This window comes from Furipterus horrens, unplaced genomic scaffold, assembly GCF_987537825.1.
Source record: "Furipterus horrens unplaced genomic scaffold, mFurHor1.1.pri manual_scaffold_1, whole genome shotgun sequence".
Lineage (NCBI taxonomy): Eukaryota > Metazoa > Chordata > Mammalia > Chiroptera > Furipteridae > Furipterus > Furipterus horrens.
The window spans coordinates 182799016-182819194 of NW_028327171.1; the positions used below are offsets into that span (position 1 = coordinate 182799016).

Consider the following 20179-nt stretch of genomic DNA (forward strand, 5'->3'; position numbering starts at 1 on the left):
CCCAGTTCAAAAGAACCTATGCACCCCTATGTTCATAGCAGCACTATTTACAATAGCCAAGTGCTGGAACCAGCCTAAATGCCCATCTGTAGATGAGTGGATTAAAAAACTGTGGTACATTTACACAATGGAATACTATGCAGCAGAAAGAAAGAAGGAACTTCTACCATTTGCAACACATGGATGGAACTAGAGAGAATAATGCTAAGTGAAATAAGCCAGGCAATGAAAGAAAAATACCACCTAATACAGGAGATTAATGAACAGCACAAACAAATGAGCAACATTGAACCAGAGATATGTAAACAAGGAGCAGACTAACAGTGACAAGGGGGGAACGGGGTGGGAGAGAGGGGGGTAAGAAGGGGAAGGGTCTAGTCAAATAATATGTATAAATGAGCCATGGACATGGACAACTGGGTGGGGACTGACTGTGGGAGAAGGGGTGGGCAGGGTGTGGGAAAGCAATAGGGGGAAAAATGGGACAACTGTAATAGAAAAGCAAACAAACAAAAAATTTTAGTGGGGGAAACAACGAAAGCAAAATAAATTAATAAATGAGCCAGCAACCCCCCCCCCCCCAAAAAAAACCCCTGATATGTAGGAAAGTGAGCAGAAGAAAATGTAAAGTATGGAAATGCAATTTTAGTGAATATTAGAAGGACAAGGATTTTCCTTCATACTGTGTATTTTTCTCCCTACCTGATCTCTCCAGAATTTGGCATTCTGAAGAAGTAAGTAATGACATAAGGTTCTTTGCATAAAACTAATAAGGCCAGTTGTTAATAGAGGTTTTGTTGACCATGACTTTAACTGGAATGTCACGCCTAAAGGAAACATGCTTGGACTCTGTTGTTACCAAAAAGCCCTGAGGAACCGGGATTGACTTTTGAAGGTAATAAAAGCCCATGAGAAAGAAGGCCAGGTACCTTGGTTGGATGTGCGGTCCATGGCAATCTTTCCAGGGAAGGAATGAAGGTTGCTTTCCTGAAAGATGGCTAGACGTGCCCTTAAGGCACAATGGAAAACCTGAAGGACTTTTAAAAGACAGGTGTTTACAGACAAGGCTGAATGACAGGTATGTGTCTCAGCTCTTGTGCCCTAAAGGGAAGACTGAAAGTCACCCTACAGGATCCTTGTGTAAGTTCCAGCAAAGCAGACATAAAGATCATATGTGATCATTTGCTGCTCTTGTTGTGTTTATGCAAACGAACAAGATAAATTAAAATTGGACTTAATGTGGTCCCTTTAATGACAAGGAGGGTAATCTTAAGGAGAAAAATCACGATTCAAGGAAAATGACAATGCTCAGTGGTAGACTATAAAGTAGTGTAGCTGTCTTTAAAATTTATTTTCATTTAAAGTTTGTTTTCATTTAAAAGTTAAACTAGGTCTGTAACATCATCAAAGATGCTTAATTAACAGGCAAGAAGAATGTCAAATGCCTTGCAACTGGATGTCTTTCTAATAAGAGACTGGTTTGTGGGTTATGTTGCATAAATTAACATGTGTGTTCTGTTTTCATAGGGCATAAGCCTATGATCTCATTACCTGAGTGATTATCTGTACGTATAGACCTCACTTAATCCTGTCTGTACCACTGCCTCCTGAGACTCAAAGGTTTGGCTGAACTAAGTGACTGGGTTGGTGAAGCATGGGGTGGTCTGTGGGCTTCACTTTAGAACTGGTTTCTCTTTTCTATCCTAATGGCTTGGACAGAAAGAGCCCAGAGGTCTGAGAGGGGGGGAACCTAAAATATTCCCCTCAGCCCAAACTTAGTGGGCAAAATGTCTTTGGACAGGTGTGACTTGCCTTGCACACCTTTCTCCAAAGAAGCCTTTTATTCCCGCTAATGTGGGACATTGAAAAATTAATCCCTGCCTTTTGTCATCTAGTGGTTATGGATTGAATGATGCCTTTTAACCCTGTTGTCAAATCTGTTGTCCCTAGAATACAAGTAGGATATCAGCCTGTTAAATGAAGCACACCATTGTCCAGGGATAGACAACTGACATGGAGTCTGCAAGATCCTTCCCCATGTGTGAAGGCCACCCTTCCCTCCAAACACCCACTCTTATTAGGGATTTCTGGACCCAAGGGTAGGTAGGACGATGACCATGTCCAGCTTGAAGCAGCTAGAGGAGCACGAGACCTTCACCCATTGTCCTTTATAAGATTATAGAGGGTCTTAAGTCTGAGAGGGGGAATTGCTATTTTTTATTGTTATGAAAAATAAATAAATTAAAAAAAAAGAATATAGGAAAGGGTGAAGCTAAGGACCTTATATGCACAACCCATGGACATGAACTAAGGGGAGTGGGATTGTTGAGGGAAGGGGAGTACTGGGCAGAGGGGAGCAAAGGGGAAAAAAATTGGAACTATTGTAACAACATAATCTATAAAATATACTTTAAAAAATTAGCAATATAATCATTATTGACCTAATTGGCGGGGAGGAGTGATGGATTTCTTTGTTAATTTCACTGAATGGCAATATTTGGCAAGTTTATCTTAGTGACACCAATTGTTCTTCTGGACATCCCCTTTCTATTTTTATTCACGACCACCCCTGAGGAGTGATTTGGGGGTAGTTGAAACCAACTGGCTTGGTTTGAAAAGTTCCTACACTGCCGACACCATCTTGTTCCTCAAGGCTGTCTTTAGTTTTGGTAAATGAGAAAGCACTTGGTTGGCATTTCCTTTCTGAGAACTGCTAGTTAGCAGGGAAGGAAGTAGATATTTGGCTCAAGTTCTGTTCTGTGGGGGAAGGGGAGGGCTGGGCTGCTCCTCTGAGCACCAGCTTCTGCTCTTGTGGGGCTTGGTTTCATAAGTGTTTGGTTCTTCCTCATAAATGTCAATAAAATTGGTCTGAAAACAAATGACTGAGGGTGTAAGGAGTGGCTCACTTTCTTTACTTTCTTTGTCCAAACTCTTGGCCACAATCCTGTTCAACATTCTTAATTGGTTTTCTGTCCATTGTTCATCTTTTAAAGCTCTTGTCAATCCAATGTCTGATTTAAATATTGCTTCTGTGAGATTTTTTTTTTTTTTTTTGAAGGTAGCTTTGAGGAAAATCCAATTGAAGTATCAAGTCCTGTCAAGTAATCATGGTAGAATTAGAACTTCTGATTCTAGGAGTCTTTGGGAGCCCTGAGGTTGGATGTGGTTCTGCCATTACCTGACATGGTTTGTTATTTGTTTTATTTGATGTTGAAAGCATGGTTTTAATATTATTTTACACCACTTTTCAGCATTATATCAGTTTCTCTGGCACCTTGGCATTATTTGTTCATGAAGTGGAAGCTTCTGCTTCCGTAATATTGTCTTGACTATCCTGCTAAAGTCGTGATTTTGAAACTCTTTTCTCAGGCATTAATATATCTGTGCTATTTGTTTGTAGATGTTTGGTAAGTGGCGGTTGATCTAAAAATATTCAGAAAGAATCAAGAAAAAAATTAAGGCTTCTGCCATGAAAATTCTCTGACATCCTTCATTTCTGTTACTATCAAAAATAGATGATTTTTAAAAGCCTTATAAGATATACCTTACTGATGTTTTATTTCTTCAGTTTGCTTTTGTTTTGACTTTTATAATTTTACCACTGCAACTTAAGTCTAAAAATTACCTTTAAGATGGAGGACCCTGGGGTCAAGACTATCTAGATTCAAAACCCAGTTTGACCATTCTCTAGCTCTATAGTCTCTGGTAAGTTTCATTGTAAAATGGGGATAAAAATCAGCAATCAAAACAGGATGAATGAAAGGACTAAACAACCACAGTTTAAGCTATTATTGTTTTTCTTTTTTAATAATAAAAAATAGGTGAGGAAAATATTTATTGAGTATCTAGTATTTGCTAGGCAATAGCTGAATAATTTATTTACAGGCCATGTAATCCCCTTAGGAAGACGTTCTTATTTTTCCCAGATGATTAAATTAAACTAGAAATCTTTATCAAATGTCTAAAGGTCACACAACTAGTTAACAGTTTGAGCCCAGTTTTGTCTCTCAAGTCATGCCCTTTTCATTACACGACATAAAGAAAACTTTATTCACTTCCCTCCCCTTGCCCCAAGTTATGTTTCAGGGTTTCCCACGCTGTTATATGATTTTTTTTTTTACATATAAAAACAAGTTCATGACTTCATAACTCATGAAAAGGCATGAAGAAAACTTAAATGGATATTATTACTAAATGAAGGAAGCCAATCTGAAATGGCTACATACTGTATGATTCCAATTATATGACATTCTGGAAAAGTCAAAACTGTCAACACAATAAAAAGATCAGTTGTTGCCAAGGGATTAGGGGAGAGGAAAGAAAAATAGATGGCACACAGATTCTTAGGACAGTGAATCTACTCCGTATACTATAATGGTAGATACATTTATACCAACCCATCAAAGCTACCACGCTAACAGTGACCCCTAAGGAAAACTATGGACTTTGGGTGGTAATGATATGTAAATATAGGCTCATCACCTGTAACAAATGTACAGGTGGGATATTGGTAATGTGGGAGACTAGGCATAAGTGGGAATCGGGAGTATGTAGGAAATCTGTGTCCCAGAATCTAAATTTTTCTGTGAACTTAAGAATTGCTCTAAAAGAGCCATTTAAAAAAAACAGTGTAGATAATGAAAAACAAGAAATTTACAAAGGAATTTAACGCCTTGTTATCCGCCTATTAGAGAGTGAAAAATGCAAGACCAAGTCAGGAGACTTTTTTTGAAGTCCTGCCTGCTTACAAGTTGCTGGGTGACTCTACGTCACCTTTCCGGATTTCAATTAAAGATGGAGAAGATAGGCGGCTGAATGACACCGAGTTCCCTTTGGTTCCAAAATTCCAGACTGACAACTGAAGACTCATCCCTTCCTGGTTTTCTCCAACCCGACCAGCCACCGTTCCTAGAACTTAGTTCTTAGGGGACAGCGTAGTTTTTGACTGTCCGCTGGCTCTTAAGCACAGCAACCATTCCCCGTAACTGCGGACTAAAGCACCAACGTGGCAAACTGAACTCGGAAAAGGAAAACAAAAAAACAAGAACACCCTGAAGATTGACAATGAGTGGTAGAAGCACACAGAAGGAAGATCAGGCAGGGCAACGTGGACGCCGCCTATGGAAGGCGGAAGTGGGAAGAGGGTGGGGCGGAGACAGGAGCCCTTTGGAAAGCTGGAGGGGGCGGGGCCCGCGCTCATAGCCCGGGGAGGAGCGAGAAAGGCTGCGAGGGCGTGTCCGACCTGTACTCGCCCCGTGGCTTCCCCTCCTCCGTGCTAGCTGGCCGGGCGGTGGGCGTGCTGACGTCATGTGACGACACAAGGGGCCGGGCATCTTGAGGGTTCTGCCAGCGCGCGGGCGCATTCGGCAGTCGCTGGTCGGGACGCTGGGAGTGCAGGAGCTTGCTCAGTGCTCTCGGTTCGCTGTGACAGGCGGTCCTTTCCCCAATCTCGGGACGGATTGGGCGCACGCCCATGTGTATGTGAGCGGGACTCAGGGCAGAGGCGTCCCCTCGCTGTGTTTTTCTGGGCATTTCGCACGCTTGCCTTACTGTCGCCCCATTGGGTTGGTGTGCGGAGTGGTTCGTCTTTTTTTCTTTTAAACTTGTGAAAGCTTTATTTTTATTTTTTTGTTCTTAAAAAAAAATTTTTTTTTAAGGCTCAGTGCCGTCTGGGCTGGTTTGCTTGGTCCTTGACTAATAGCTTTCTGCCCCTTCTCTTGCCACCCCCGCCCAAGGTCGCCCCTCTGCCCTCGCCCCTGGCCCGGGAGGGTGGGAGGCTTTGTCCCGCTCCCTTTTCACCCCGTCTCTGCAGCCGTAGCCGCACCTGCCTCAATATGAATGGGGTCAACGACCCACCTCTTTTTATAAAAGATATTAAGCCCGGACTGAAAAACTTAAATGTCGTCTTTATTGTCCTGGAGATAGGTAAGTGGGGCCCGCAGCCCATTCCAACGTCAGTCCCGCCGCCGCTGTGCGTCGCGGGGTAGGAGGGAAGGGCGCCGCCGCGGAGCTGGGGGCTCCCCTTCTCCCTTCCTTTCCCCTCCCCTCCCCCGCCCACGTGGTACTGGTACACCCCCCCCCACACCCCCCGCCGAAAGGCTTGGATTTTGCAGCGAGAACTCGGGGATCGACTTCTTCCCACCTTTCAGATGCACTTATATCCCAGAGCAGGAGTTACAGAGCCTTTCTGGAAGTCCCTATTATCTAATACAACCCTTCACCGTTTTGATTTTTAAAATCTTCACAGGACGCGTGACCAAAACCAAAGACGGCCATGAAGTGAGATCATGCAAAGTGGCAGATAAAACGGGCAGCATCACTATTTCCGTTTGGGATGAAATCGGAGGTCTTATACAACCAGGGGATATTATTCGGTTAACCAGAGGGTAGGTTTGTATAAAAGTGGGGGTTGGGGGAGAGTGTTTTCCAAGTTGCCGGTCGGTGCAATCGGAATTGGCTGACGCCCGGGACCTTGGGAAGTTCTAAAGTTCCACATCTATTCTGTGTGCCATTCCCGAGGAGTTTGGAGTCTCTTGGATATTAATTTTGGATGGTGGATAGCGTTAGGATGAAACAGTCTTGCCTTTAAGCAGTCACTTTCAAAGCTCTGGCCTGGTATTTGGTTAGAGTCTTGTGGGGATACGCCAAGTTTGAGGGTTGGATCCCCAGTGAGGGCACAAAAAAGCAAAAAAGGCAACCACTGAATGCCTGAATGGGTGGAACAACAAATAGGTGTCTTCTCTCCCCCTCATCAATAAATGAAAGATTTTTTTTTTAAGCAGTCAGTTTCAGCCAGGTATGGACCCCTGCCCCCGACCCTCGGTTTACAGGTTAGATTTTTAAATGTTCAGTGTTTTTGAGTCTAAAGTACAGTGATAATATTAACATAGTATTTTCTTTTTTTCTTCACAAATTAAGTTCATATAGTTGTCAGTTTTTGTCTCCCTTTTAATGACTTTTGAAATCCTGCCAATATTTTACTTGTACATATTTTATTAAGAGGGAAAATTTACAATATCTGGAAGGCATGTTCTCAAAAGTGATTTCTTGTGCCCACTGCTGTAAGATCAGAGTAATACAAAAACCAGAATGATCCGCAGAAAATGTTTGGCAGAAAGACATCTATATTTTCATCCACAAAAATCATTGGAAGATTGGCTTTTAAAAATAATTTAGCAGTCTTTTGTTGTTGTTGTTTGTTAATTAGACTGCCTTTAGAAATTTACCAAATCTTTATCTTAGGAGGATAAAAGTCCAGAAAAGGATCTTCAAATTGATTTTGGAAGCTTTGTGGTCAATAGAATTTCCATTACTAGGAAAAATGAGTGGAAATTGATGTTGGCATAGTAAATAAAATCTCAGAGAAGTGTTGGATCACTCAATGCAGGAGCCCTTTGATAGTATCTTACAGGCCTTACATCCCCAGGAAGTGAGGCAGAGTCTCATCAAACAAGGAAGTGGGTGTCATGACTTAGACATTTTATTCTCATACACTGACTCATTAATGACACTAATTGAGTCTGCTAAACTTCCACATCTTTAACTTAAACAAAAGAGAATTCCTACCTGGGAGGGTGTGGTTAGGATTAGCATAATTAAAGTTATTTTGGCTGCCAGAGTATCTTATCAAGTGATTTAAAGTATTTTACACACTGTAAACAGAATCTCCTTTCAAGTATTTTGTACTTTGTGATCAGAGGAAATACATAGATATGTCCATCCAAGAAACTGTGGAAAACTAAATTCAATAGCTGTATAGTATCTATAGGATTTTAAGGAATATGGTTACCAAGGAGTACAATTTAAAGGAAAATTCAAAACTAAAGAAACTTGACTGTAATTTCCTAACTTCAATGTGACCTTGAAGTCACTACACTTCATCAACTTCCTCTTCTATAAAATAATACATCCAGCAGAGTCTGGCCCATTGTAAGACCCTTAAATTTTAGTTGAAGCTAAGAAAAGTGGCATTTTAAGAAAGGTATGCATCTAAATAATGGTAATTTGAATATTGATATATTTATTAGAAAACACTGCAAATGTTGATCTCATTCCTGAAACAAGCGAAAGTTCAATGTTTTAATTGCAGTAACTTCAAATTTTCTCTCAAAATACACATTAATTTTTACTTACTACTGTGAAATATCAGTGCACTGTCTCCTAAGTCACTTTTTATCTAACAAAAGATTGTTGAGTGAGTCTTTAATAAATAACCTGTACTAAATAAAAAAATATGTGAAACTAGCAGATTTTTATTACCTATATTAAAGATGAACTATTACTAGACTTAAATAATATGTAGTTATAATTTGTTCTAAGGTAAGTCACCATAGTAATTGTATAAAGAACTGCTGAAAATCAAACCTCGGACTAATTTTTATAATATTGATTAATTATTAATTTTTAAAATTTATGTGCAGGATTATTTTATCTAACGATGCTGTCTGCATTCAAAATTGTTAAGAGTAAATAATTGTTCAGCCAAATTGGTTTTAAAAATTGCAAATTTGGAAAGGTGGATGGGTGAAAGTTTGTGATCTTAGTTTATTTAGCCTCTTCATTAAATTTTACCAAATTTTCTGTAGCTTAGAAACCATGTGTGTTTTATGGAGGTAAAGGAAAAACAATGATATCAATATCTGACTAGATCCACTAAATGAGTATAAAAGTAAACACTAGGATGTTGATTTTATATATGCCTGTGATTAAAAAATAATTTCTGCTTGAATATTAGCATTTGTAAGTTCTTCCATTGTAAACTGACTAAAGATGTGACCTTTGGGAGTATAACAATGCTTGCTTTGCAAAAAAGACCTTTTGTTTTCTAGAGTTAGTTACAGTTTAGGTTATTATGTCAAAATTTGGCAGTAGAGTTTTCTTTGTATTATTCCTTAGTAAGTAACAGGTAAATCAAAGTTGCATTAATTAATTGTATTTGAATTGCTATGGTTGACATGGGTTTAGATCCCCGTCTGCACCCAATGCAAAAAATATAGTATAAAGATTTACTTGATTTAAATAGAGGAAAGTATATATATTTCTGCAGAAGTCATCTGTCTTTTTTTTTTTTTTCCTAGGTATGCATCCATGTGGAAAGGATGTCTGACGCTTTATACTGGGAGGGGTGGAGAACTTCAGAAAATTGGAGAGTAAGTGTTAAATACATTTTGTATAATTGAGTCAGATAAAAATAATGTTTACGAAAATAACTGGTAGGTATAAACTATAAATCTTTTTCTTGGTTTGATTTTGACTGCTGTACTGAATGCCTTCAGCAACTTAACTATAAAAATAAGTTGCCCTGTATGTATTAGTTGTTCAGTTATCAATACTGTTTTCTATGGTTGAGAATGTTAGTTTCTCCTGGGAAACATGCTACACTTGAGACAAACCCCAGTGGGATCATTTCTGTAAGCTTTGGTAAGGTGCATTTTTTAAGTGCCATTTGAAGTAGGTTCCATCTTCTAGTGAATTGCCAGATGAGAAGCTACCTATGAGTTTTGGCCATGAGTTAAAAATTTTTTTTCTCTGTTTATGGGTGAATGTGTACTCATGGTAAAAGGACTTGTGACCATGACAGATGAAGTCCTGTATCCATAGTCTAGGTACTGTACAGGCTTTGCAAGCTTCCATGTGCCATTTACTACCTTGGTAATCTCCACCCTAACTTGGAGGAACCATCCTCTAGGGTGTAAAGGTAATTCAGCATACATGCTAGCCTAGACATTTGGGATGTACTCATAAAGTCTGATGTAGGCACTAAGTCCAATATTTAGTCTGTTCCACTTGGTTAATGCTTAGACATCTACTTCATGCCTATTTAATTGGAAGATATTTAAAAAAGAGAAGCCACAGTGGCACCCAATCAGTCAATCAACTATAATCAATTAATAAAGGAAAACTGTCTTCCTTATTGCAGGAATAAGATAATTTGTGTGGAAAAACAATCAATCTTGCTAGCTTTTAAAAATCAGAAACTAGTAATACTGCCTTTGCTGGGAGAAAAATTAAGATTTACTTATGTTTGTATTTAGAGTAGTATTAGAGCAATGTGTGATGAAAGGGCTTAATGTAAGTATTACTGAAAGATTAGGATCTTGTCCTTCATGTATAGAGAAGTATTTATAATAATGGAATCAGGTAAATGAAGAACCACTGGAGGTCACTCAGTTCTTAGTGACTTAACTTTATCAAGGTCAGTCTAGCATTTATCAAAGCTAGTTCTAATTTCTTATTTGTGGTATGAGCCATGGTCATCTTCCAAGAAGCATTGGGATAAACTGTCATTTTGAAAGCCACTTGGTTTTATTCTTGCCTGTAGAATGTGCTGTTAACCTTGAATGATTTTCTTTGCAGATTCACAGTGATTGGTCAAAAGGGACTGGATGAGAGTGTGTGAATGGATCGGTGCTAATCCATCACCACTGTTGGAAAAACCACTCTGGAACCCTAAGCTTGGTTCAGTGGCATCAGCCTATGGGGAAAAACAGGATAGATGTGTTTCTGCATCCTTGATCTTTGACATGATGTATTTTTGCAGAATAGAAGAAGAATTAAAATTCAAAACAGAACATTTTATACATTGTAGGCAATCAGATATTTGATGCTTTAGTGGAACATAAGCATTGAAGAAGTTTCTGTTATAAAGAAATAGAGTTAGCATGTTGCTTTTTAGTTAATTCATTTAACACCTAAAATTTTCACTCCTGTAATTTATGCTTGTTATATAAAGAAAGATTGAGTATTTCACAAGTCACTTAACTTTTTATCTTCTTGCAGATTTTGTATGGTTTATTCAGAAGTGCCAAATTTCAGTGAACCCAATCCAGATTATCGAGGACAACAAAACAAAGGGGTAATTAATCCAAATGTATAGTCTATTTTCATGATTAGGCTTATTTTGACCGTGTACTGTGTAACTCCATAGCAAGGTTGCAACCCTGTCATACCCACAGTATAATGAAGGCAATTTAAAAAGCAATTTTTTTTAAACTTATTTTTATTTTGTAAGTTTTGTGAGCCTGAATATGTATCTGTAGTGTCATATATTAAGTATATGTGCCATTTAGCACTTTGGGGAGTGGGGAGTAACACCAAGAAATAAAATAATGTGAAAGGTTGGGAAACATTCATTGAGTGCACTTGGATAAATCTTTTAAAAAATTTGTTTATGAAAACTTTAAAAATTAAGGGAATGGATACAACATGTTATAATGACGTTAATAATGTAAATGTGTTTTTAAAATTTGGTTAAATTTAAATTTTTTTTAGGCACATAGTGAACAGAAGAATAATTCCATGAATAGTAGTATGGGTACAGGTACATTTGGACCAGTGGGTAAGACCTTTTTTGGGGGGGGTGGGGGCTATAATTGTAATCAGAGAATGTATATTATGAAAGCTTTAGAGGAAAATATTGTCTTTAGGCATAAATCAGTTATAAAAGGAAACTACTGGTAAACAGGAAATTCCCAAATAGTTGATTTCCTAGAAAGCAGATACCCTCTTTAATTTATTGAGCACATTCTATATTTAAACATTTGGACCAGCTACTGGGAATACAGTAGTGAACCTTAACTAATAATATAGAAATCTTGGTTTTGGTGATGTGTCATGTTATTTTCCATTGATTTTTGTATAGTTTTGTAATAGTGATTATAATAGATGCAGAATTACTGGTTATTTTATGCACTAAAAGCCCTTTATCTTCAGACTAATAATTCACCTTAATATTTCATATTCTGATAGCTGCCTCTTTAAAAGATTATCCTTTACCCTTCAAATATCCTCCAATGTCATGTAAATGGTTCTTGCAGCCATATTAAAGGTTTTTTGAAGTCTTATTCCTAAATAACTGAGGAAGTCTTTGGTGATTGAGTTCACTTAAAGTGGCTATTACTTATTTGAACTGATAGCTACGTGTTTTGGCACAGTGGTGATCATAAATCACATTGTGGGAAACTGCTGTCTGTTCCTTACAAAAGTTAGAATTACATTGTCTCTGTTGAGACGTTATTAAGTGTATTTGAACCAAATGCGCCAGTACTCATACCATTTGCCCTTTCTCTTTTTCCCTTACAGTGTAGGCAATGCATTATCTATACTTGTTTCTTCTCAATTAATTTCTCATTCTGTTGCCCAAGTTGCTCTTTGTTCTTCTCCCAATTAATACAGCATCATGTTAATATACTTACAGTAGTCATATGTTTGAAAAAAACCTAGAATCTACATTCAGCTTTTTCCAGTAGTTTAAAGGCATTTTTTCCCCTGATAGTACTTGTAAATATTAATAGCATGTGTTAGAACTTCAAATAGGTGTACCTCTATAGATGAATGTCTGAAAATGGTGATGAATTTTTATATTCTTTTTTAGGAAATGGGATTCAACCTGGCCCAGAGTCAAGGGGATGTCAATTTTCATATGCTGGTAGAAGCAATGGCCGGGGACCTATAAATCCACAGCTACCAGAAGCAGCTAATAATCAAACAGTCATTACCACAATAACTAATGGCAGGGACCCTCGGAGAGCCTTTAAAAGATGACCTATGCCAAATACCACATGTGTAGTTTCTAAACTATGTGACCTACTTGAACACTTACTGCACTTTTATTTATTGTTAACTGTGAAAACTGTGTTCTTTATTGGTTTCCTTTTATGTTTTTGGTTTGTTAAAAAAAGTGGTTTGTTTTTATAGCAAAACTGTTAAGCTGCTCAAGTCTCCTATTCAAGAAGGGGAACAGGCTGAAAAATAGGGGTATTTATTTCTAGAGCAAAAATGTCTTTGGCTATCCTCTATAAAACTTGCACCCGTTTCATGGGTGAGTTACTTAAGACATTAGCAGTATAGCCTCTATGAGTCTATCTTCTGCATACATTTTGTACTATTTAAAATAAGGCTTAGTGGGAGATGTTCTCTTTCTTAAAGTTAGATATTGCCAACTAAAGCAATAACCACCAAAAAAAAAAAAAACAAACCCAAAAACTTGATCAATGCTAACAGTAATTTGTATCTGTGACTCCAGGAATAATTGACTTTGTTGGGTGACTGCCATTAAGATTTTCCAAGCACTGGATCATCTTCAACTCTTGTTTTATTACCAAAAAAAATACACCCCATATTCTTTACCAGAATTATAGAATAGAATGTGCTTTGTTGTATAACAAGTGATTTTTAGAAGGAAGCTACATTTACTTTATTTTAGGGTATTCCTATTAATATTTGTTACCAACTTGGTGCATTACACTGAAGGAAATTTAAAACTGAGGCTTAAAATATTTTTTGAAAATATCATGTTAAAGTGTAATTTGAGAGAGTTATAAGGTCATAATAAACATTGGTCTAATTGTTCAAAATTATGGGATGTAAACATAGTGAAGGCAATTCAAATTGAACTCATGGAGAAATATGCAGTCTTACGTTACAGAATCCTAGGTACTTGCAAACTCTCAGCCTGGAGTAAAAATCCTAGGTACTTACTTTATTCGAGGGGTGTATTTGTGTGTGTGTGTGTGTGTGTGTGTGTGGTGTTAAAATTTCTAAAAAAAATTTACAAAGCCTTATCAGCAAAAGTTAAATGGCTCTCTCAGAAGCAAATACAGCTTTATGCAAAAATGTAAAAGTAGAGTTTATTTATGTGTTGTAAATGGTCCCCAGTTCCACTTTTTATTGTAGGGTGGATAACTGGTGAAATTGTCTTTTGTTAGAATTCAACTCTTTATTAATCTCTTGAATAAAAACCTGCATTAATGTTAGCAGACCTACCTTATTTTTGCTCTTTCAGTGATTTACAATGGAGATCCAGTACATTTTACTGTAGTTGTAATGATGACTTCAACCTTCTGAATACCTAGCTCTGCATTTGTTGCTTTATCTTTTTTCCCCACCTCAAATCACAAAATAATTTAAGTAGACTTTGTTTCCTGAAAATTCCATAGTGTTTGAATATAAAATTTGTGCCAGATTATTTATTTGCTCTAATCAAATGTATCTAATAAATTATCTCAGTACATACTATGTATTAGGCACTATGAGGAGAGTTAAGGGGCAGATAAAATAATGAATAATCTCAAGGAGCTTATATATGGTTATAGTACTTTGGTAACCGGGGTATTAATATACAGGGTCGGGCAAAAGTAGTTCTAAAGTTGTATGTGGAAGTTTATTCTTGTACTACTAATTATTGCATTTTTCATACAAATAACTGTAAACCTGTTTTTGCTCCACCCTGTATTATAGACGTTCTTCCTTTATATTCTAATGATTATAGTTAATTTGGCTTTATGACTAATATTTTCTTATGATGTTCACAAAATTACAGATATTTGGAGTAAAGAAAAATATAAATTAGTATATAATTTTTTTCTTTTAAATCAAGTAGTGGTAGGAGCAATAACACTAAGTTACTTGTGGAAGAATATAGTGTCAAAGGGATTTCAAAGAAAATTTTGGAGTTTTGGGAAGTTAAAATATCAATGTGGATTGCTGAGCTTCCAATTTTGGCCTCATTATCTCCTCACTTGTGTTGTTGGGCAAATTAATATATTTGAAGCCTCTGTAAGCAAGTAAGTAATATTATCTCTTTGTAGAGTTATTTAAGATTTTCCATGTAAGTGATTAGAATGATTTCTGCCCCATAATAAGTCAAATATTTGTCTAATCGTACCTTAAGAATAGAAAAAATGCAGGGTTAGGTGTGGAAGTATTGTTACCCTTTAACATGTTGAGATTAAATAGAGAAAGACTTCAGTTTATACTTCTGTAATTGACACTTGTCTTAATAATCTAACATTGTTCTGTTTTTTTTTTTTTTTTTAATGATTTATTAACAGATTTTTTTTTTCTTAAGTGAAGCCTCTAAAACCAAAGCAAAGTGAGTTACAATCCATACTGAATATTTGGCTTACCAGTCTGCTGGGACAGTCCTCAACAAGAAGAGGAAGAAAGTTTCCTACCTTCCTCCTTCCTGGTGCTTTCAGCTTTCAACTTATTTTTAAATAAGTTTAAACACCTACTGAAAACAAAAATCACTTAGTAGAGAAACACATGCTCCTAGGATCGGTCACATTTTATCCCTGCAAAACAGTTCTGAAGTGAACGAAGTCTCATTAACCAGCTGGCCCCTCCTGTCTGGTCAGGTTCTTTGAGGGAATTGCTACATTACAGAAATAGAAAAATGAAACCCATAAGGCCAGGGGATGAAGTGCCATAGTACCATATACTTTCCCAGTAGCATTTAAACATTTTCCTATTGTGTAACAACTTAGGCTTTGTTCCTATAGTTTCATTAATTCTGTTTTGAATTTGATGATAGTTGAACATTAGGATACCCTGAATATTTGTAGTACTATTTGTCACTTGTAATTTTACCATTTGACATTTTAAAAGCATGTTTAATTTGCTTGGTTGAGTGATGATGCCAAGGGAATGATGGTTGAAAACAAATAGATGTGAGGTTTGCAAAAAAAAAGTTAAAATTCATGATATGAGAATGTTTATAAGAAAGAGGTTAACTGGCCCTAAAAAGTGTCTGTAGAAGGTACAAATTGAGTGTTTTACATCAATCCAAAGACACAGTGGCAATTTAAGTTCATATAGATCTGATGGTCCAGTTTAGTTACTGAATGACTTCTCTGGTATCATTAAGGTAATGACTGCTCTAAGCAGTTTTACGCTGCCATGATTCTTAAGATTTTAAAAGTATTTGTAAAGGTTCTAGATAAACCTCAAAAGTACATGGAAACACTATCAATGTGGAACAGTTCTCCAAATTTCATCTGTTACTACCACTAGGCCTATTTTTGGGATAACTTGCCTTATAATGGCCTTTTTACTTTTTAAATATTTTTTTCCTGATCTTAGTTTTATTCCTTATCTGATGAAAGTCTGCACATTTGTAGTAGAAAAGAGGGTCACAGTTGTTCTCTACTGTGTGCTCGCTGATGGGTAAAGACAGATGTACCTGGGCATGAGACATCTGTGTATTGAGGTCCCTAATTGTTCGAGTAATTAAATAGGCCCACATTTCACAAAGTAGTTTATAATGATTAATATTATGGAAAGCTTCTGAGAAAATCTAACTGTGACCTTTGAAATATAGCACTATCATGTTAGGCCCCAAAGGAGAAGCTAGAAAAATTTTACTTCCCAAATACATTCACCTTTTCTGCCAATTGCTTGAAGTTTGCTTTATTAGAGATGAACCAGAGTTTGTATTCAAATACTGGAATCAAATAACTTGAGGTTTCTGAGCTAGAGGGGTCTGTGATGGTCTCTCAGAGCACAGTGCAGTATAGAGAACAAACCAGAGAAAAGCATGACTTGGTATGTGATGGGACATTTATTTCACATTTTTTCTCATTAAGGACATGAGAGTTATGCACCGCTATGAGAGAACTGGTGTGATGTAAGAAGTTTGACTACTGACATTTCAATTAAGTCTTGAAAGACCTTGAGAGGCAACACAATTTTCTGGCTCTCTAAGTTGTAAGAACAGACATGCTAACCCAAGGCTTGGTGACTAGCTGTTGAACTATTACAGAGCCCAGGTATTTTGAGACTTGACCCTGCAGTGCTCCCTGTCGTACTCGATTTGTCAACCTTAGCTGAAAGGCTACTGGCATGTCTGGAAACCAGTTCCATAAGTTCAAGTAAATTTTGTTCTTTCAAAATTTATTCTTCTGGACATAAAAAGAATCCAGTTTCTTGGTCCCTATATCGGCTATGTGTTGCATTCAAAGACTGGTTATATATCACCTATATGAGATTCTCCCCTGGACTTGTTAGAAGTATGAACTTTTGTTCCAGAAAGAATTGTAAGTGTAGGCCTGGCAGTGCTGCACTTGAAAGAAAGACAAGAATTTTGTCTCCTGCCCTTAATATCTCTCCTTAGCACAGAAATAACTTTATTTTGAAGCATGCATATATAGCTCCTCAGGTTTTACCTTTGTGAGGCTAGAATATACCAAAATTCTAGGTTGTGAAACATGAAAAATTGTACTTAGAAGCATATCCCTCCAAAGGGCAGAATTGATGGATAAAGCAGGGTAGTTCCCGCAGGTTAGAGGCTGAGTATGGCCTCTGGATGTGAGTACTGTGTTTTGAATTAGGTTCAAGGAGAATTATCTAAGTTATGTCAGTGTTGAGATCAGGTTATTGTGAACTCATCCTGGCTTCAGCTGGGCCTACATAGATCAAAGCAAAAAAAAGTTCACCCCAGGTTTCTGTTAAATTTTTTAATAATAGGTTTTATTGTTTCTCTGCAAATACGTTTGCAGCATTGCCCACCTCCCTCTATTTCCTGCTTTATTATGTGGAGAGAGGTTAGCCAAATTGGGAAGTAGTTGGGTTGGCAGTATGATAAATACTAGGTTTGTTTCAAATATTTGTAACCATAGTAGGGGACTAAGACCTCTGACCTAAATCGCGGGACTACTTTAGAAAACACAGAGTAGCGAGTACAGCTAGCGCCACCTACTGGGAGGTTACTATATGATTTCTAGTTAAGGAACCTGGGTTAACAGAAGAGGTTCCACTATTCCACTGGATACGAATTTTTGTCTAATGGTTTTATTTGGCAATTTTACATTTGAATTTACCCTGTGACCCAACAATCCTGCCTTTGGGGATCTATCCCCTTGGCAGACTGTTTGCAAATACTATTAGAATCCCCTGCCTGTATACATGTCTTCCAGTGACTCTGGGCTTGGCGGTGTGCCCTAAGACAGGAACACACTCTGGGCGAGCAGAAGAGTGAAAAGCACTGTGCATTTAGGCTTGCTTTCTCCTGATGCCCTGGGAACCCTGAGAGTGCCGTGAGAGCATATAAACGAGTGTTAGCTACCTGCTGGAGGATGAGAGGCCACTTGAGCCACCTTGGCTGACAGTCTGCCAACCTCTGTACATGTGAATGAGTCTATCTTGGACTATCCAGCTCCGGCTGAGTTGCCAGCTGACCTCAGTCACGTGCGTGGGAACAGCAGAAGGAAGGACAGGGCTGAGCCCTGCAAAAATTGCTGACATACAGGATATTGAGCTAAATGATGTTGCTTTATGCCACTAAGTTTTAAGGTAGTGTGCTATATGTAGCAAAAGCTAACTGATATAATACTGAAGGTACACTGGCAAAAATAATAAAAAGACGTATTCACTGAAGCATTGACTATTAACAGCAAAAGCCTGTACACAACTCAGATGTCCACCAATTCAGGAATGGTGGATGATGTTTATACACACACATATAAAACCAAGATGAAAATATATCTAAAACAAAAGCAAAATAAAATAAATGGAAATGCTGTTGATGCCTTAACCACATGGAAGGCTTATTTCAAATATATATTTTTTAATTTTTAATTAAAAAAATTACAATTTAATTTTCCTGATTAATTTCCTGGCACACCTATATTTTTTTCCTTTAATTTTTGGATGAATACTCTCTGATTAACACTTTTTTAAAAAGTACTTAACGTCTACTCCCAGAAACACTGGGAAGAAAATCTGAGGCATTAGATATTTTTTCCATCACCACTTACCTCCTTATACCCTCTTCCAGCTCTAACTATCCCTTCCCCCTCCTGCCAGCACCACACTGTTGTCCATAAGTTCTTTCTTTTTTTTCAATCCCTCTACTCTTCCCCTCCCCAACAGCCATCAGCCTGCGCTCTATGAGTCTGTCTCTGTTTTGCTTGTTAGTTCAGTTTATTCATTAGATTCCACATATAAGTGAAATCATATGGTGTTTGTCTTTCTCTGACTGGCTCATTTCACTTAACATAGTGTTCTCAAGGTTCATCCATGCTGTCGCAAACATAGTCATTTGTCTGTGTGTCCTTGGTAGGTATATCCTAAGGTAAAAATGAATTAGAAATATTGTTATTAATAACATTGTTATTCTAAATCTATGATATATATATTTTTCAGGATAAAGTACACAGTTTTATTAATGATACTAGGAATCAAAAAAAAGATAAACAAATATGCTAAGTACATTTTAAATATAAATATAAATTTGAATTTGACATATTGCTGTGAAATAAAATTATTTCCTTCAGAAAAGTGTTATCTTCCAAAATAATTTAGAAGAATTGGTGAGAAATGTTTTGAGAGATCTAGTAGACAATTCACGACGCCCTTATTCAATCACAAAAATAGACAACCAGACATTATGCACCTCCTGATATGAAGCAATAAGAAATACACCAATTTTTTTCAAAAAAAAAAATTGAATTTGAATCTATTTAGGTCTCTGGATCTAACTGCTGGTCACAGGATGTACAGGGTACAGAGGAGCAAGTTGAATAGTACTATGATGAATTACAAGATCAATAGCTCTGATTTTTCAACAAATCAATTACGAGAAAAACAAGGGAGGAAGGTAGATGGTTGTGGAAAAAACACTTAAGAAAAACATCAGTCAAATGCAACATGTGAACAATTTGAATTTTGGTTAAGAAAGACCTGGATAAAAGCATTTATTAGCCATTTGAGGAAATTTAAACTAATTAGATATTACTGATATTAAGAAATTAGTAACTTTTTAGGTGTATGGTTTTGTGGCTATGTTAATAGAGTCCTTATTTTTGAGTTACATTCTGTATCAGTAGATGTAGTCAGGAAAGAAACCAAATAGTACTATGAACAAAGAAAATTTAATATAAATATTATTAATTAGTATCATAAAATTAACCACAAAGGGGTAAAGCAAATACTAAAGAATAAAGAAAGAGGAGATATAAGGAGCCCCCACTACCTACTTCCAGGCCTGAGACAGATCATCCAAGGAAGGCATAACACTCCCCCTAACCATCCCCACCCCCAGTGATGAGATCCAAATCTCTGGAGATGTTGAGTTGATGGGTCAGCTGGATGGCAGAGAAGTTCAGGGTGAGGGGCGCAGGCTAGGGGTGGCTCTCTAACTCCATGAGAAGATATCAGCTGGACACCTGTGAGACCCACTAGGAAGCTGGCTGAGATGCCCGCAGAACTCACTGGGAAGCTACCCATTTGGGAGGTGAGTGCCACCACGCAGCTCAGGAGCTGTAGTTGCTTTCAGCTACAAAAACAAGCAAGCAAGGGTACAGCGGGACCTGGTAGCCATTCCCCTCCCTTTTTCAGTGTCCCTGTGGTGTCATCTAGCTGGCAAAAGAAATGTTTATAGGATCAGGTTCTAATATTACAC

The 20179-nt window shown here is 37.4% G+C and overlaps 1 protein-coding gene across 1 annotated transcript; it reads left to right on the forward strand.

Moving 5' to 3' along the window:
- Positions 1-5364: 5364 nt before the first annotated feature.
- Positions 5365-13754, forward strand: NABP1 (nucleic acid binding protein 1). The gene is made up of 6 exons (XM_090268258.1): positions 5365-5925; positions 6248-6386; positions 9078-9149; positions 10780-10855; positions 11272-11338; positions 12374-13754. Exons 1-6 carry the CDS (start codon positions 5835-5837, stop codon positions 12541-12543), a joined length of 615 nt encoding a protein of 204 aa, XP_090124384.1. The 5' UTR covers positions 5365-5834; the 3' UTR covers positions 12544-13754.
- The last annotated feature ends 6425 nt before the right edge of the window (positions 13755-20179 follow it).

Excerpts from the sequence above, each read along its gene's own strand:
- NABP1 (XM_090268258.1), top strand. The coding sequence starts at position 5,835 with ATGAATGGGGTCAACGACCCACCTCTTTTTATAAAAGATATTAAGCCC. Across the intron at positions 6,387-9,077 it reads ATTATTCGGTTAACCAGAGG|GTATGCATCCATGTGGAAAG; the intron begins GTAGGTTTGTAT and ends TTTTTTTCCTAG. Across the intron at positions 9,150-10,779 it reads GAACTTCAGAAAATTGGAGA|ATTTTGTATGGTTTATTCAG; the intron begins GTAAGTGTTAAA and ends ATCTTCTTGCAG.